The sequence below is a fragment of the Cibotium barometz genome, chromosome 54, assembly GCF_041138505.1.
Source record: "Cibotium barometz isolate CiBa-2024 chromosome 54, ASM4113850v1, whole genome shotgun sequence".
Classification (NCBI taxonomy): Eukaryota; Viridiplantae; Streptophyta; class Polypodiopsida; order Cyatheales; family Cibotiaceae; genus Cibotium; species Cibotium barometz.
In genome coordinates, this window is record NC_141099.1 from 36,362,358 (window position 1) to 36,377,992 (window position 15,635).

At 48.0% G+C, this 15,635-nt stretch overlaps 2 protein-coding genes across 2 annotated transcripts in view; one reads left to right on the plus strand and one right to left on the minus strand.

The window, feature by feature from the left end:
* The window catches only part of LOC147608099 (uncharacterized), a 112,881-nt gene that overhangs the window by 24,517 nt on the left and 72,729 nt on the right, over window positions 1-15,635 (minus strand). The gene's annotated exons all lie outside the window — the stretch shown is intronic.
* On the plus strand, window positions 13,109-15,248 carry LOC147608100 (uncharacterized). Its single transcript, XM_086789990.1, has one exon. The coding sequence runs from the start codon at window positions 13,606-13,608 to the stop codon at window positions 14,650-14,652; it is 1,047 nt and encodes a 348-aa protein (XP_086646116.1). The 5' UTR covers window positions 13,109-13,605; the 3' UTR covers window positions 14,653-15,248.

The window sequence follows — 15,635 nt, forward strand, 5'->3', positions numbered from 1 at the left end:
TAGACACAGCCAAGTCAATGCCAAGATGGTTGTTGAAAACTTTGCAAGAAAGCAAACTTGCAGCTCCACTCACAGGTAGAACAAGGGCTAGTTCCAGCCATGCATTGAATATACATCGTGGGGAGTCTGCATTAGCCATGGGTGGTCTCTTTGATTCAAAAGAGCCTCCTTCTTATGAAGAAGCACATGAGAATGAGCATTGGGTGCAAGCTATGCAAGCTGAAATCTCTTCTATCATGAAGAACAATACTTGGGATCTTGTTGAATTGCCTAAAGGCAAGCATGTCATTGGAACAAAGTGGGTGTACAAAGTCAAAAGGAAGTCTAATGGTACTATTGATAGGTACAAAGCAAGACTTGTAGCTAAAGGCTACTCCCAGAAAAAGAGAATAGATTATGAGGAGACTTTTGCTCCTACTTCGAGAATGACCACAATAAGATCAGTGATTGCATTGGCTGCACATAAAGGATGGAAAGTGCATCAATTGGACATTAAAACTGCATTCTTAAATGGGGATTTACAGGAGGAAGTATATGTAAATCAGCCCATTGGTTTTGTAGTTCCTGGTGAGGAACATAAAGTATGCAGGTTACACAAAGCATTGTATGGGTTAAAGCAAGCTCCAAGAGCTTGGTATGGTAAAATACATGCTCATCTAACCAGCCCAGGTTATGTGAATAGTCCAGCTAAAAGCACATTGTATGTGAAGAAAACCGGTGCCGATATTCTCAGTCATCTTGTATGTAGATGACATGCTCATTACAGGTACTAGCAAAGCACAAATTTCAGATTTCAAAGCTGAATTTGATATGTCAGATTTCGGGCCTTTACACTACTATCTTGGCATACACTTTATGCATATAGATGATGGCATTATTATGCAACAAACTAAGTACACAAAAAGTTTGCTAAAAAGGTTTCACATGGATGAATGTAAGCCCATTTCTACTCCAGTAGAACCAGGTGTACGGCTTACTATGCATGATATTGGAGAGCCTTTTGAGGCCGGCATTTACAGCCAAGCAGTGGGATGTCTCATTTACTTGTGTAACACGAGGACAGACATATCTTTTGGGGTGTCTTTGTTGAGCAAATTCATGCACAACCCAGGCACAAAGCATTGGCAAGCAGTCAAACGCACATTTCGTTATCTTCAAGGTACCCTGGATATTGGTTTGTTCTATCCCAGGGGGGCAGCTTGCAGCTTTATGCATACAGTGATTCAAATTGGGCTGGTGATTATGATACCAGGCAATCCACCACTGGGAATTGTTTTTTTCTTGGCAGTTCATGCATATCTTGGTTGAGTAAAAAGCGACCCACTGTTGCCACATCTACTACAGCTACAGTAGATTGTGTATGGTTTAGGAGATTATTGGCTGATCTTCGTGAGTGTCAGTAGACACCCACCACCATTCTCACTGATAGCCAGAGTGCTATGGCCATGGCACGAAATCCAGTATTTCATGCAGGTACCAAGCACATTGAGATTCATTATCACTATGTCAGAGAGAGGTTACATGCAGGGGAGATCAGTTTATCTTACTGCCCTACACAGGATAATGTTGCAGATCTATTCACAAAGGCTTTACCTCGAGAAAAGTTTGAAGCTTTCCGCAAAGCTTTGGGCTTACTCTCATACAGAGAGTGATCTGCTACCTTGTACAGGTTCACACTTCCACTACAAGGGGGATTTGTAGGCATATGCTCACTTATGGTAGTGCTATGTGGAATAGGGCTTAACCAAGGGCACTTTTTCCCATGTGGTTTTTTCCCTTGGATATCAAGTGTGAAAGGACACTCTACATATAATATTTTGTACTTCTATATTATATGGATGTGACACACATGCAAGGGTTGACTTGCATTTGTTAATATAACATTTCATTTCATTTCTCTCTCTCATTTCTGTGTGAGCTTCTCCATACTGCACCTAACCCTAATGTGCAGGTTTGTGTGTGTGTGAGTGTGTGAGTCCAACACCAACAGACAGGACAGTGAACCAACATCAAAAGGAGATTCATGCTGTCAGGACTAAGATTCAAGGCAAAGAGGAAATGTACAAACAGCTGCAAGCTGAGATGCGACAAGAGATGGAAGCCTGGAAGGACGCATGCATGGAGAAATGTATGGAATTATGCAAGGAAGAAATGCACAAGCATGGCAAAGGGCAAGAGAAATAGCTACACAAGAACTTCTTGCTCTAGAGATTGCTCGATTGCAAGACACCAATGCCAAACTTGACGCGGAACTAGAGAAGGTTAAGAAGGCAATCACAGCAGAGATTCAAGAGGCCAAATCAGGATTCCGAGAGGAGCATGCAGGCCTCCGAAAAGACATGGAAGCCACCAAAGAAGGGGTTGGAGAAACCTCCAAATGGGTTGAGGTTGTGAAAAAACAAAAACAGTCCACACCTCGAATGCCACCTCCATCATAACGGTCACGCTTAAGCGTCGCCAATCTAGGGCTCTACATGTGCGAGTAATAGGCTTGCAAGCGGGCAACTCACCAAAAGAGGAGGGTGAGACTTTATGTAGACAAATGTGCCTCACTGACACCCCTTTTGTAGATGCTTGGTGAGCCGGGAAGGACTTGACGAGGGAGAGGCCTCTCCTCCTCAATTTCAAAGATAGGGAGTCCCGTTTGGTCTCTTGAAGAAGAGGGCCACCCTCCGAACCACCAAAATATACCTTGGAGATGACCTCACCCCCCTACAGGTGGAACAGAGGAAAGCGGGGATGGTTCAAGTTATGGAAGCCCGCAAGGCAGGAAAATGGGCCGTTTATCGTGATGATCGAGTCATCATCACGAATAAACACCCCACATGATGGTGCGGGGCCTACAAGACCATAGATGCATTGAGGATGGGAGTATGGAATTGCAATGGAACTCTATGGTCGGACACAGGAGGCTTAACGAGGACTTACACAGATAGGGATATTATCTTCTACATATGAGAGAGGGCCACCCAAACTGGAGGTTTATACATGGGAATCAGCTTTCAGAGGACAAACACGCACCATTGGGGGGTGCGTGGCTCGGGAGGAGTGGCATGCTTGCTTCGCCCTCATTTGAGAGGCATGCTCACAATGGTTAGACACGATGAGGAGGCTAGTTTTATGTGGATGCGATTAGCCAGGCCTGGCTTGAGGGTGATGCATATTGCAGTACGCTACTTCCAACCAGAGAAATCAGAATATGCATGCAGGTTGATAGAGAAAGGGGAGACTCCCTATGCGCCATTATTTGCAGACATTGTAGAGTTCTCCCAGCAAGGAGAGGTCCTCCTATTAGGAGACTTTAATGCACGGACGAAAGGGGAACAAGTGCAGACATATGATTTCGAGCGAGATGCCATTATGTTGTTAGCAATTGACTTGGCTGAGATGGGCCTCCAAAGGGCCAACCAGGATATGAGGAATGCAACATCATATGGTAGACATTTCTTCGAGATGGGGGCTATGCATGAGCTGGTTATATAAAATGGGTTGTCCAGATGGTCGCAGTCGGACAGTCTTACATTTTTTCTGCATGGGGGAGGCACTAGTACAGTGGATTACCTCATGGGATCTCCCGCTCTTATACCACACATCTCAGACTTCACCGTCCCTCCTCCCCCCATACTAGCTGACCACGCATTACTTTCTTTCACAATCTCATGCCCCATCTTACCGCCCAAACCCACACCCCCTGTCACCACCTTCACCTGGATTCATTTCCATCATGATCTTGACCACATCTATGACATGAGGACCACCTCTCCCGCTCAGCTCTCGACTTATCCCTCCCTGTCTCCACCATCACATCCCAATTTTCCTTCATCATCCATGACTCCGCCCACGCGAGCTTTCCCTACACCACATGCTCCACAACAAGTTTGCCAGTGGGATCCCAACCCTAGAATGGATGGTATGATGAAGAGTGCAAAACCACTAGGCTTCGCCTCTTACACGAGAGGGAACATGGGCTGATTTCAGCACATAAGATGCAACGCATCTTCCATACATTCACTCACCGAAAGAAACGGGCACTTCTCATCGGGAACAAGAGTTATACCAGCACTTTTTGAGCAAGGACAACTCAGAAGCTTTGCGCATTCTGGAAGAAAAAAGAGCACCTACACCTATCACAGATCCTAGCCTTTGGGAAGCCTATGCACGACAGTTGTATGCTGTGCCAAACCAGCCTATACCACAAACGTCACACATCCCTACGCCTACATCATCTTATCTCTTTGATTCCCCCAATGTCACTAGGGCTCTTAAAAAGCTCAATAATGGGAGAGCAAAAGGTCATGAGGATCTACGCACGGAACATTTTGCCCATGGGCACCACGTATTGGCTCCCATTCTTGCCAGTCTTTTTAACAAAGCACTCTGTGAAGGCTTCCCACGCTCCTGGACTACCAACACCATTGTCCCCATCCACAAAGCAGGAGATCCCACGGACCTAGGTAACTAGAGGGCTATCATGATTGGTCACACAATGGCCAAAATCTATGGGGCAGTACTAGAGGACATGATGAGCTTTATGGCAAAGAGGATGGGAAACAAAGCGTCAGGCCAGGCAGGCTTCAAGAGAAACTTCTCCACGCTGGACCATATCTTTACTTTACGGGCTATCATAGAGGAGGCGAGGTCCTCAAAGAGACATGTGTATTGCTGCTTTGTGGATTTCTGCAAAGCCTTTGACTCCGTCCCTCGAACTCATCTGATAGGATGCTTGCAGGAGCTCTGAGATGATATGGGGTGTGATGGCACTATATCAGTAGTACTCGGCCGAGTACGTGCACCCGGTGGGACCTTGGGAGATATATATAGCACTATTGGGGTTAAGCAGGGCTGCCCACTCTCACCTACACCCTTTGGCCTATACATTGATGAGATCGCAGTATTTGTGGATAGTTTCGGAGGTAGAGGTTCACATTGGCTCAGACAGTAGTGCCCATATTGCTATATGCTCACGACATTGTCTTGATCTCAGATTCAGCCGAGGGTTTCCAGAAACACTTAAATGCATTGAACAGATTTTGCAGGGAGATAGACCTTACGGTCAATTTGGGTAAAACCAACGTTATGGTCTTCAACACATCTTATAGTCAATTTGGGCAAAACCAAGGTTATGGTCGTCTCCAATTTTCTTTCATATACAGAGATGCCCCAGTGGGGATTGTGCAGAAGTATGTTTTTCTAGGAGTCACTTTTATAGGCCCTTTGTTTTGCATGACCATAGCTGCCACTGAATGACTTGCGAGGAGGCACGCCTCCCTAGCCCGTATAGAGTGACAATGTTTCCAAGCACATTTCCAAGAACCCCACACTAAGTGTTGGCTCTTTGATACTCTAGTACGACCATCGGCTATGTATGGTGCAGCCCTTTGGGGGGGGCCAAGCCTAGGGAAGGATCACTGGAGAAGCATAGAGAGACTAGAGTCGATGATGTTGTCACGCATGATCACGAATAAGCTATCTGTACCACAATACACTATACATGCAGAGTTTGGGGTGGCCCCACTGGTTACAGATGCCCTTTTTCAGACTGTCACTTATATTCAGCATGTACACACGCTTGATGGAAATCGCCTCCCATGACTAGCACTAGAGTCCTCTATGCAATTATACGACGAGAGGGAGGGGGAGCGATCGAGACGAGCTGGACTGCCCTCCTCCTCAGCGACACGGGCACCACCATTATCGACACATGCATGGTACTCTGAGGTAGTCGAGTGGTTTCATGCACATGGCATCCAAATGGACCGTCTCCCCCCGTTTCAGTATAGCTTGGATTCCCCATACCTTGATCTCTCACGTCAGGAGATCAACGGGATCATCCGGTTAGATCTACTCGGGCTACACATACACCAAACATGGGTGTCTCTGTCAGAGCTTGGTAAGAAGTGTGAGTTCTACAGAGATCACTTCTTGAGACTCTCCGACGATGGATTCTTTGAGATCCGCGGATACATACAGATACATATATCACATGCCATGGGTATCACGATAAGCTAGCTCAGGGTATCCTCCCACCGCCTCAGAGTAGAGACTAGAAGAGCTGAGGATATCCCACATAAGGAGTGGACATGCACAGTATGCATCACAGGAGCAGTAGAGGATGAGGCCCATTATATGCTCAGTTGCCCGGCTTACTATGAGATACGGGGAAGATTCCACTGCCTCTTCCAAGAGGGATTCGGACCACTCACACGGGTGATAGAGTTTGAGGATCAGAGGTGCTTGGGCATGTACTTGATGGAGCTCAGACAACAAAGGGATGTAGTGTTGAGGCAGCATGCAGAGAGATAGCCTCGGCTCCGACAGGACACCTCACAGAGAGCCATCACAAATTTCTTTGTGGTACACACAACCACATCGGAATCCACTGCCCACAACAGTTCCTCTACTACAACATCAGAGACCACCACCCATACCCACGCCCTAGAGGAGTTCTTAGTGAGAGAGCTTGATCCATTCTCCGAGCCAAACGTCCCCGGTCCAAAGCATCAGGACCCTCCACCACACAGAGACAGATTCATGAGGTTCTGCCCCGACATGTCACACTCCCATCACAGAGGCCTGACATTCACTCCACCATCAGATCGGTTTTGGCCACGGCGGGTATCGTCATTAGCTAGTCACAGCATATCTCACTCTACACAGGATCATGTGCTGATCATATGTACTGTCAAATGTTTTCATGTTACTTTTTCTTTTAGTTTTCCATGGCTCAGTATATCCATGGTACCATTGTCTTACTTTTGGTCTTTTAGGCCCTTGGGGTCTCTCGTAGACGTTAATATAACTTTCTTTCTTTCTCCTTGCTAGCCGAGATGCCTTGATGGACACACGGACAGCTCTCTGAGAAGAGAAAATATACTTAAGGGATGATCTCACCAAACCCAAGTAGAGCACAGACGCACGAACACGCCCAAGGTACAAAAGGCCAGTAAGGTGGGGAAGTGGGCAAAATACAGGGACGAGCGAGTCATCATAACAGAGCGGCGTCCCGAGGACCTCATGGTCCCCTCCCACAACCCCACAACAGCAGGATTAGAGCAATCGTCTCCCACCACCACGGGATCTCCCGCAGGCCCAGCTTCACTACATGGGGTGCCATGTTGCAGTGTCCTATGCGGGATCTTTCAGGGTGATATGAGAGCTTTTGTTTTGGGCTCAGATCTGACATTTCAGCTCTTGTTACTTTCTTTGATTTTTATTCTTAGTACCCATGATGTATTATTTCATGGACATGATGTAACCTTATGGTCTCATAGGCCTTTTGTAGACATTAATACATCTTTGGATAGTGATGTATATGATGCTTACCTTTGTTGCTGGAGTTTTCCTTCCCAGATGTTATCCATTAGGAGCTCCTAGTACCTTACTTTTCCTCATAGTTGTTGTTTCAGTTTCAATTAGTTGTTTAGTTGTTTTAGCTTTTCTTACACAGACATTGTATCAGATCCACCAATTGTTGTAACCTTTTTGGTCTCATAGGTCATTTTGGCCTTTTGAAGACGTTAATATATCATTTCATTTCATCTCTCTCTCTCTCTCTCTCTCTCTCTCTTATGGCACTGGATGGAGTTAGACATAGATCTGCATAGCATGCTTGTACTACCCCTTCAGCATATAGAGATGCATCTTGCCTTAGCACTCCATCCACATCCCCACCCCCCCTTATATTGTTTGTATATGGGCTCCACCGATCCATGATGATTCACAGTTGTATCCAAACACATGCACACTTTTTGTTTTCTTTCTTTTCTTCCGATGACTGGAAGAACACAGTTGTATTATTTTTTGTCTCATAGGCCGACTTTGGCCTCTCGTAGACGTTTTAATCTCTCTCTCTCTCTCTCTCTCTCTCTCTCTCTCTCTCTCTCTCTCTCATGATGTAGCCTTTTGGTCTCATAGGTCATTTTGGCCTTTTGAAGATGTTAATACAACTTGCTTTCTCTCTCTCTCTCTCTCTCTCTCTCTCTCTCTCTCTCTCTCTCACCCCTTGCTAGCCACGATGCCTTGATGGACACAAGGACAGCTCTCCAAGAGGAGAAGATATACCTAGAGGATGATCTCACCCAAACCCACGTAGAGCACAGACGGGCGAACATGCCCAAGGTGCACGAGGCCCGCAAGGCAAAGAAGTGGGCAGCATACAGGGACGGGCGAGTCATCATCACATAGCGGCATCCCAAATAGGGACGCACGGCCTGTGGGACCACACCTGGAGTTGGCAGTTTGTAACTGCAATGGGACACTATGGTCGGACATTGGGGGACTTAGGGAAATTTTTGAAAAAGAGGGACATTATCTTCTTCACAAAGACCGACCAGAGCCCAAAGAGAGGGCTGCCACACATCTCAGGCTATGAGTGGGCATCCGCCTCCCGAGAGGAGACACGCACATGCGGTGGGGTGCACAGGTCTGTCAGAGTGGCGGTACTATCTACAGCCCACGATCACCATAGTCAGCGAGTGGCACACTTTATGTGGGTGAGGTTACAGGTCACACTGGAGAGATGTATACACATTGCAGTATGTTACTTCCCACCTAGGAAGTCCCCATATGCTATTCTGGAGGAGGGAGAGCAGTTTTATCCCCTCCATGCAGACATCATTGAGCTCTCACGCTTGGGCGAAGTTCTCCTTTCAGGGGACTGCAACGCTAGGACTCAGAGCGAGCACGCATCTGTATATGACCAAGAGGAGCCGACCATGCAGGAGACAGACTCAAAGACATTGGCATTCAGCGCGCATCACCGGACAGAGGGGACATTACACCATCACGGAGAGAGTTCCTCGTGCTAGGGACCACACATGGCTTAGCCATCTTCAATGGGATGTCCCGTTGGCCTTCCTCCGGAGCTCTCACATGCTTCCCACATGGCAGAGGCTCGAGTACAGTGGATTACCTGATGAGATCTCCGGCTTTAGCCACATCCATACATGCCTACACCATTCCCACCTGCCCCCTTGGAGCCCACCATGCCTATCTCTCCTTTAGCCTCAACTTTTCCCGACCATCCTCACCACCACCGCCCATCTCCCACTACACCCAGATTCACTTCCACCATGATGGGGCCTCAGCTTACTCCAACCATCTCTACCGACATCTAACATATGTAAACCCCAATTTCCCACTAGTCAACCTCACCTCTCAACTCACCACAATCTTACACCTTTGCCATAGCCGCATTTCCATTTACCAACTAGACCCCCCACTAGCACCATGCCCCAGAACGATTGGCATGACAAGGTATGCCGCACAACACGTGAGCGTCTCTTACGCGAGGTTGCAACTGGCCAAGTCTGAGAGCGGGATGCTCAAAGGCTTAACCAATATACAACCAGACGTAAGAAACGAGCACATACTAAAAGGCCAATACAAGGACGTATACCAATCTCTCAAAGGTGTGGGCTGTACTGAGGGCTGGAAGAAAATCCGGGAGAAACGCCCACCTACACCCATCACATCTCCATCCATATGGCACGCATATGCACGATCCCTATACGAAGTACCAAATCAGCCCCCCATCCCACCACCATCACATCCATGTCCCATCACATCGACCTTCACATCCAAAATGGTAGCCCAAGCCATCTGGAGACTCAAAAAACGGTAGATCACAGGACCACAAGGGCCTCTTGGCAAAGCCCATCTCCCATGCGGGGGAGACTGGCACCCCTCTTGACCCATATGTTCAACCGGGCTCTTTCGGAAGGCTTCCCACCCATTTGGACAGCCCATATCATCACACCCATCCATAAAGCCGGAGACCACACGGACCCCAACTACAGGACTATTATGATTGGCCACATACTCGCCAAACTTTATGGGTCAAAGATGGCACGTAGTAGCAGTTGTGCGTGCCCTAGCCGAGATGAATAGTGCATGTGGCCTTTGCGTGGCTACAGTAGTATAGGGAGCTTTGTTGATGTAGTTGATGTGAAGAAGCTGGTGTGCACCATGAAGTGTTGTGCAACAGCAAATGCGGATAGGCAGGGAAGCCAATGAATGTAGGGCATGGAAGAGCAGCATGGAGTGGTGCCTAGATTGGTAGAGTAATGGCTGAGCCAGTCCGACATAAGCAGGGCCTACTATGGTGTCAAACAACGGATGTGCGCACTAGCGGACGTAGGCACTGTGATGGCATGCAAACCACATAGCGATGATAGAGAGATCAGAAATCAGATGACATTAGATGACAATGGCTCTGATACCATGTTGAAGTTCATGGTGGATCAAAGACAAGCATTAGCATGGTGGATTAAGCCTAAGCATACACATAATTAGAGCTTGAGCTCAACACACTAGCAAAGAGACATGGGCACAGGGCATCAGGGCAGGCAAGCTTCCTGTGATATGCAGCGGAAGTCTTTGTATTAGAAGATCCTGTCACACAAATGCTCACACCGTCTTCTCTACTTCGGGATGTTCTAAATGATGCACAGGCATATGAATGCATATTATGTAGGATGCAGAGTGCTTTCTGATGCAAACCCTAAGGCTTCTACTGACTCTACATGCATAAATGATTCTCTCCAAGTGGGTTAAGGGACTTGACTGACTGACTGACCCGCTAAGGCTGAGGAATGACCTACGTAGCTCGTGCCTGACTTATCCTGGACTAAGGATGTACAATGGGGTCACGGCGTACGACAAATATCATCCTACTGGGTTCTAATACTGTACAACTGTTGCACTGCTGATGATGAGCTATCTTGTAACCATGCACTGAGTGCAGAGTGCATGTGACACTTCCCTAGGTCATTCTCTATTTTGGATCACATCCGAGCCATCATAGGAGAGGCCAGAGCATGACACCAACGGGTTTACTGTTGCTTTGTGGATTTCCGCAAAGCATTTGATACAGTTCCCCGAGCCAGACTAACACAGAGACTCCAGGATTTGGGGGTACCATCAGACACGATGTGGGGGATCATTGCATTATATGTCGTTCACCACGTAGGGACTCATGATGGATCGCCTCCCCCCACTCTAGTATGAGCCGGACTCCCCATTCATTAGGCGCTCTCAGGATGGCAGGAACCGGGTGATCAGATATGATTTATTGGGACTACACATATAGGATACTTAGATCACAACACATGATCCACTCTCAAGCAGCACTACATGGATACTTTTATGAGGCTTACATACATGGTTTCATACTAAGGGCCAGATATCTTGACATATACATATCACATGCCATGCGAATTGCAGTGGGCCAGTTGCGGGTGTCATCGAAGCATCTGGAAGAGACAGGGAGAGCCTTGTAGATACCTCGTGCACTATGTGCCAGGACAAGGTCGAGTCAGAGGCGCACTTCATATGCAGATGCACCGTATATTACGAGATTCGAGGGAGGTTCCACTGTCTCTTCCGAGAGGGGTTTGCACCCTTATCCAAGATCATGGATTATCCAAATCAGCAGTGCATGGGCCTCTTCCTACTAGAGAGAGCTTCATCACCAAAGACTCCTTGATTAGGGAGTCAAGACCCCATGGGAGACATCCACCCCAGCCCGAGGCGACCATCACTCAGTTCTTCTGACCACGAGAGGACGCGCCACCAGCCATGGATGACATACTCACAGCCTCAACAAGCCACACATTCTTGAGTGCTCGACCCCCCGCCAGACCCCACTTTGGAGTGACTCTAGACCGGGCCACGGCACTACAGCAAGCCCAACGCCCCAAACTCCCTGGACCTCGCCAACAACACAGACATCAGCCCCAGCTTGACGAGATCTTAAAGAGGCATTGAGCCACTTTCCCACGCTCGGCGGATTTGCAAAGCCTTCTACAAGTTAACCCCATGCTCGATATCCTTGACGCCCCCTCCCCCTACCGGAGGGGGGGGGGGGGGGGGTTGGGGGTTGGGGGGGGAGGTTAGCTCCATAGGTTGTACGATGATGATGGTCCCGCTTTGTATCATATGGCTCAGATTTGACATTCCAAGCTCATAGCTCTAGTCTTTGTTTTCTTTTGTACCATGATGAGATTACATGGACACTATTCTATCACATTTGGTCTCATAGATCCACTGGGTCTTTTGAAGACGTTTAATATAACTTTCTTTCTTTCTCTCAAGACCTACTGGGCTGTATAGGCGCTCCGCCCATCGACTCCAAGTCCAGGAGATGCTCCAGCGATAAAAGATGCCCACAAAGGACACATGGACATTGATGCCCTTTACACAGTTCCCTAGGTTGATGATGAGACCTCTCCACCAGCCACCCTAGCTTGATGTTCCTCGACCTTGGGTCATCGTGCTATTGTATTCCAATTGATGTATTCCTGAGGATGCTACTTGTATTTGTAGCTAGTAGTCTTTTTCCAGTGTTTTATTTTTCTATTTTACTAGGATCAGTGTAACACTTGGATACTTTGTAACACCTTTTTGTCTCATAGACCCTACTGATCTTTTGAAGACATTAATAAAAGGCATTGGGAGAGATCACTCAGAGAGAGGCCAGACGGCAGATGCGGTCCCTTACACGCCGCAAACGGAGGGCATATGAGGAGGCTCAATACTGGGATCTCTATCATCTACTTATGAGCCGAGATGCCGCCACAGCTTGGCGCAGGATTAGGGAGCCTCGCACCTCTACCCCTATAGAGCACCCACATATATGGTGCACTTATGCCGAGAGTCTCTACCATGTACCTCACCAGCCACCGATACCCCAGCCATCAATATCACGTCCCACTACATCGACCTTCTTTACTGACTCCATGGTAGAGAGAGCCATTCGACGTCTACAGCATGGGAGATCATCGGATCATACAGGTATACAGAGTGAGCACCTTATATATGCAGTTGACACACTTGCTCCTTTTATTGCTCGCTTGTTTAACAGGGCACTAGCAGAGGGTCTCCCAGCTGATTGGACCATGCACACTATAGCGCCTATCCACAAAGCTAGGGACATGACAGATCCCGGCAACTAGAGGACGATCATGATTGGCCACACACTGGCCAAACTATATGGAGAAGTGCTGGAGGCAGAGCTGAGTACATATGTGGAGACGAGGGGCTACGCGCTCCTAGCCAAGCAGGCTTTAGACGGGCCTCCTCTACTATCGACCACATCTTCACTCTGCATTGCCTGATTGATCAAGCGAAGGCGCAGAAGAGGAGGCTTTACTGCTGCTTTGTGGATTTCCGCAAGCCTTTGATATAGTGCCACGAGAGCGACTCTTCCAGCAACTTCAGTCATTGGGGATACCCACAGAGATAACATGGGGCATCTATGCATTATATGAGCAGGTACTAGGACGGGTACGATGCCCAAGAGGCTTATCTGAGACCCATTGCTAGCACCATTGGTGTGAAGCAAGAATGCCCACTCTCCCCTACTCTCTTTGGGCTCTACATCGATGAGGTGGCTGATTTCATTCTACGCGGAGGAGGCGGGATCGACATCTCAGGTACACCCGTCCACATTATGCTATATGTGGATGACATCATTCTAGTGTCTGAGTAACAGGAGGGACTACAGCTACATCTACGAGCTTTAGATGATTTCTGTACTCAGAGAGGGATGACAGTGAACCTTGGGAAAACCAAGGTTATGATATTCCATACGTCGGGGCAGATCCGATGAGACAGGCAATCTTCACTCTTGTAGGAGGCCAGGTTGAGGTGGTGGACTCATATGTATACCTAGGGATTACATTTGCTAGTACAGCAGGGCGCTTCTCTATGGCACGAGCAGCCAGAGACAGATTGACACGAGGATATGCTGCCCTGGCCATGCTTGAGCGACAGTGCCACCAAGCACACTTTCAGGAGCCCCACACGAAGGGGTGGCTATTCGACACTCTGGTCACACCCGCATTGATGTACGCAGCGGCAGCATGGGCATACGGACTCTTGGCCTCCTCTTGGACACAGATCGAGAGACCCCAGGTCCTGATGCTCTCGCGGATGATTCGCAGCAAACCATCTGTACCACATGACATTGTCAAAGCAGAGTTTGCTGCACCAGCCATTCTAGTAGAGGCTCTCTTCCAAGTGGTCTGCTTTATTCATCGAGTGCGAGCCATGGCTCCGGACAGATTGTCACGTAGAGCTTTTGAGGCGTCCAGACAGTTAGCTGAGGCTGGTGACACAGGATCATGGTATGTACAGATGATACAGCTATTGACCAAGTGTGGGTGGGACATAGATCACTTACCACCTCTTCAGTATGATCTTAATGCTCCACATATGCAGCTCTCACATAGTGAGAGGAACATGCGACAGGACTTATTGCAGCGCTATATGAGGCGGACATGGATCACACCCGACCAGCCCCTGCCTACGAAGATGCTATACTACAGAGATCATTTTATGAGCATCTTAGAGGCTGGATTTATTCAGCGACCCGCATATATGGATGTGTATATGCTTCACAGTGCCCAATGGGTGATTGGCCAGCTCAGAGTGTCATCACACCAGCTTGAGATTGAGGCAAGTAGGGCAGTACGGATCCCCAGTGCAGAGAGGATATGCAGACTATGCCAGGAGGAGGTTGAGAGTGAGGAGCATTATGTATGCAGATGCGGAGCATATAGTGACATTAGAGAGAGATACACCACCATCTTCAGTGGACATCCCTCACTCCGCCAGATCATGGAATCCGCATACCAACGCGGATTTGGCTAGTTCTTGCTAGAGACACAGCGCCACAGAGAGGCACCACTACGGACTCATACCACAGGGAGAGGTGGGTGACGACTCCACCTCACTGATTTCTTCCAGAGATCTATCCCAATGCCAACCCTGACACAGGAGGGGGTTACACTTCAGCGCGCTGCAGACCTCCGAGCCAGACAGAGACCGAGAGCACCAGGCTATCAGACTCCCAGACTACATCAAAGGGAGATTACAAAGATACGGGCTCGACATCAACACCATATCCAAGAGCGCCTAGCTCACTTACACTCACACGCGGAGATCATGCTCCAAGGGATTTTTGCCTCACCATCACCTATGTATTGCATATTACACCCCCATTAAGGTATTGGTTGGAGCTATACACATCTGCATTGCATTCTTATATACCCTATGCATATAGGTTGCCTACTCAGCCTTTAGCAGTAGTGCTCCATCCATCAACCCCCCCCACTAGCTTAGTACTTTCATAGTTTATTTCATGTTTATTTTGTCCTTTCTTTCAGGACATGCAGAGGACATTGACAGTTGTACATTGATTTGTTTCATAGGTCGAGTTCGGCCTCTAGTAGACGTTAATAAAACTTTCTTTCTCTCTCTCTCTCTCTCTCTCTCTCTCTCTCTCTCTCTCTCTCTCTCTCTCTCTCTTCCACCGAAGATGCCTACACAGCCTCTTCCACCGAAGATGCTATACTGCAGAGATCACTTCATGAGTATCACTGACGATGGATTTATAGAGAGGCCTAGATACATGGAGGGCTTTTTACCACACGGCTCCCGAGTGGTCAACTCAAAGTTTCATCACACCGATTGGAGATTGAGACTGGCAGAGCAGCACGGATCCCCCGAGAGGAGAGGGTATGCAGATTGTGCAGAGAGGAGGTGGAGAGTGAGGAGCATTATGTATGCAGATGCAGAGCATTTACAGCCATCAGAGAGAGATATCCCATTTTATTCAGAGAGCCACATTCCCT

What these genes read in the sequence shown, in the direction of transcription:
- LOC147608100 (XM_086789990.1), top strand. Translation starts at nt 13,606, where the DNA reads ATGAGACAGGCAATCTTCACTCTTGTAGGAGGCCAGGTTGAGGTGGTG.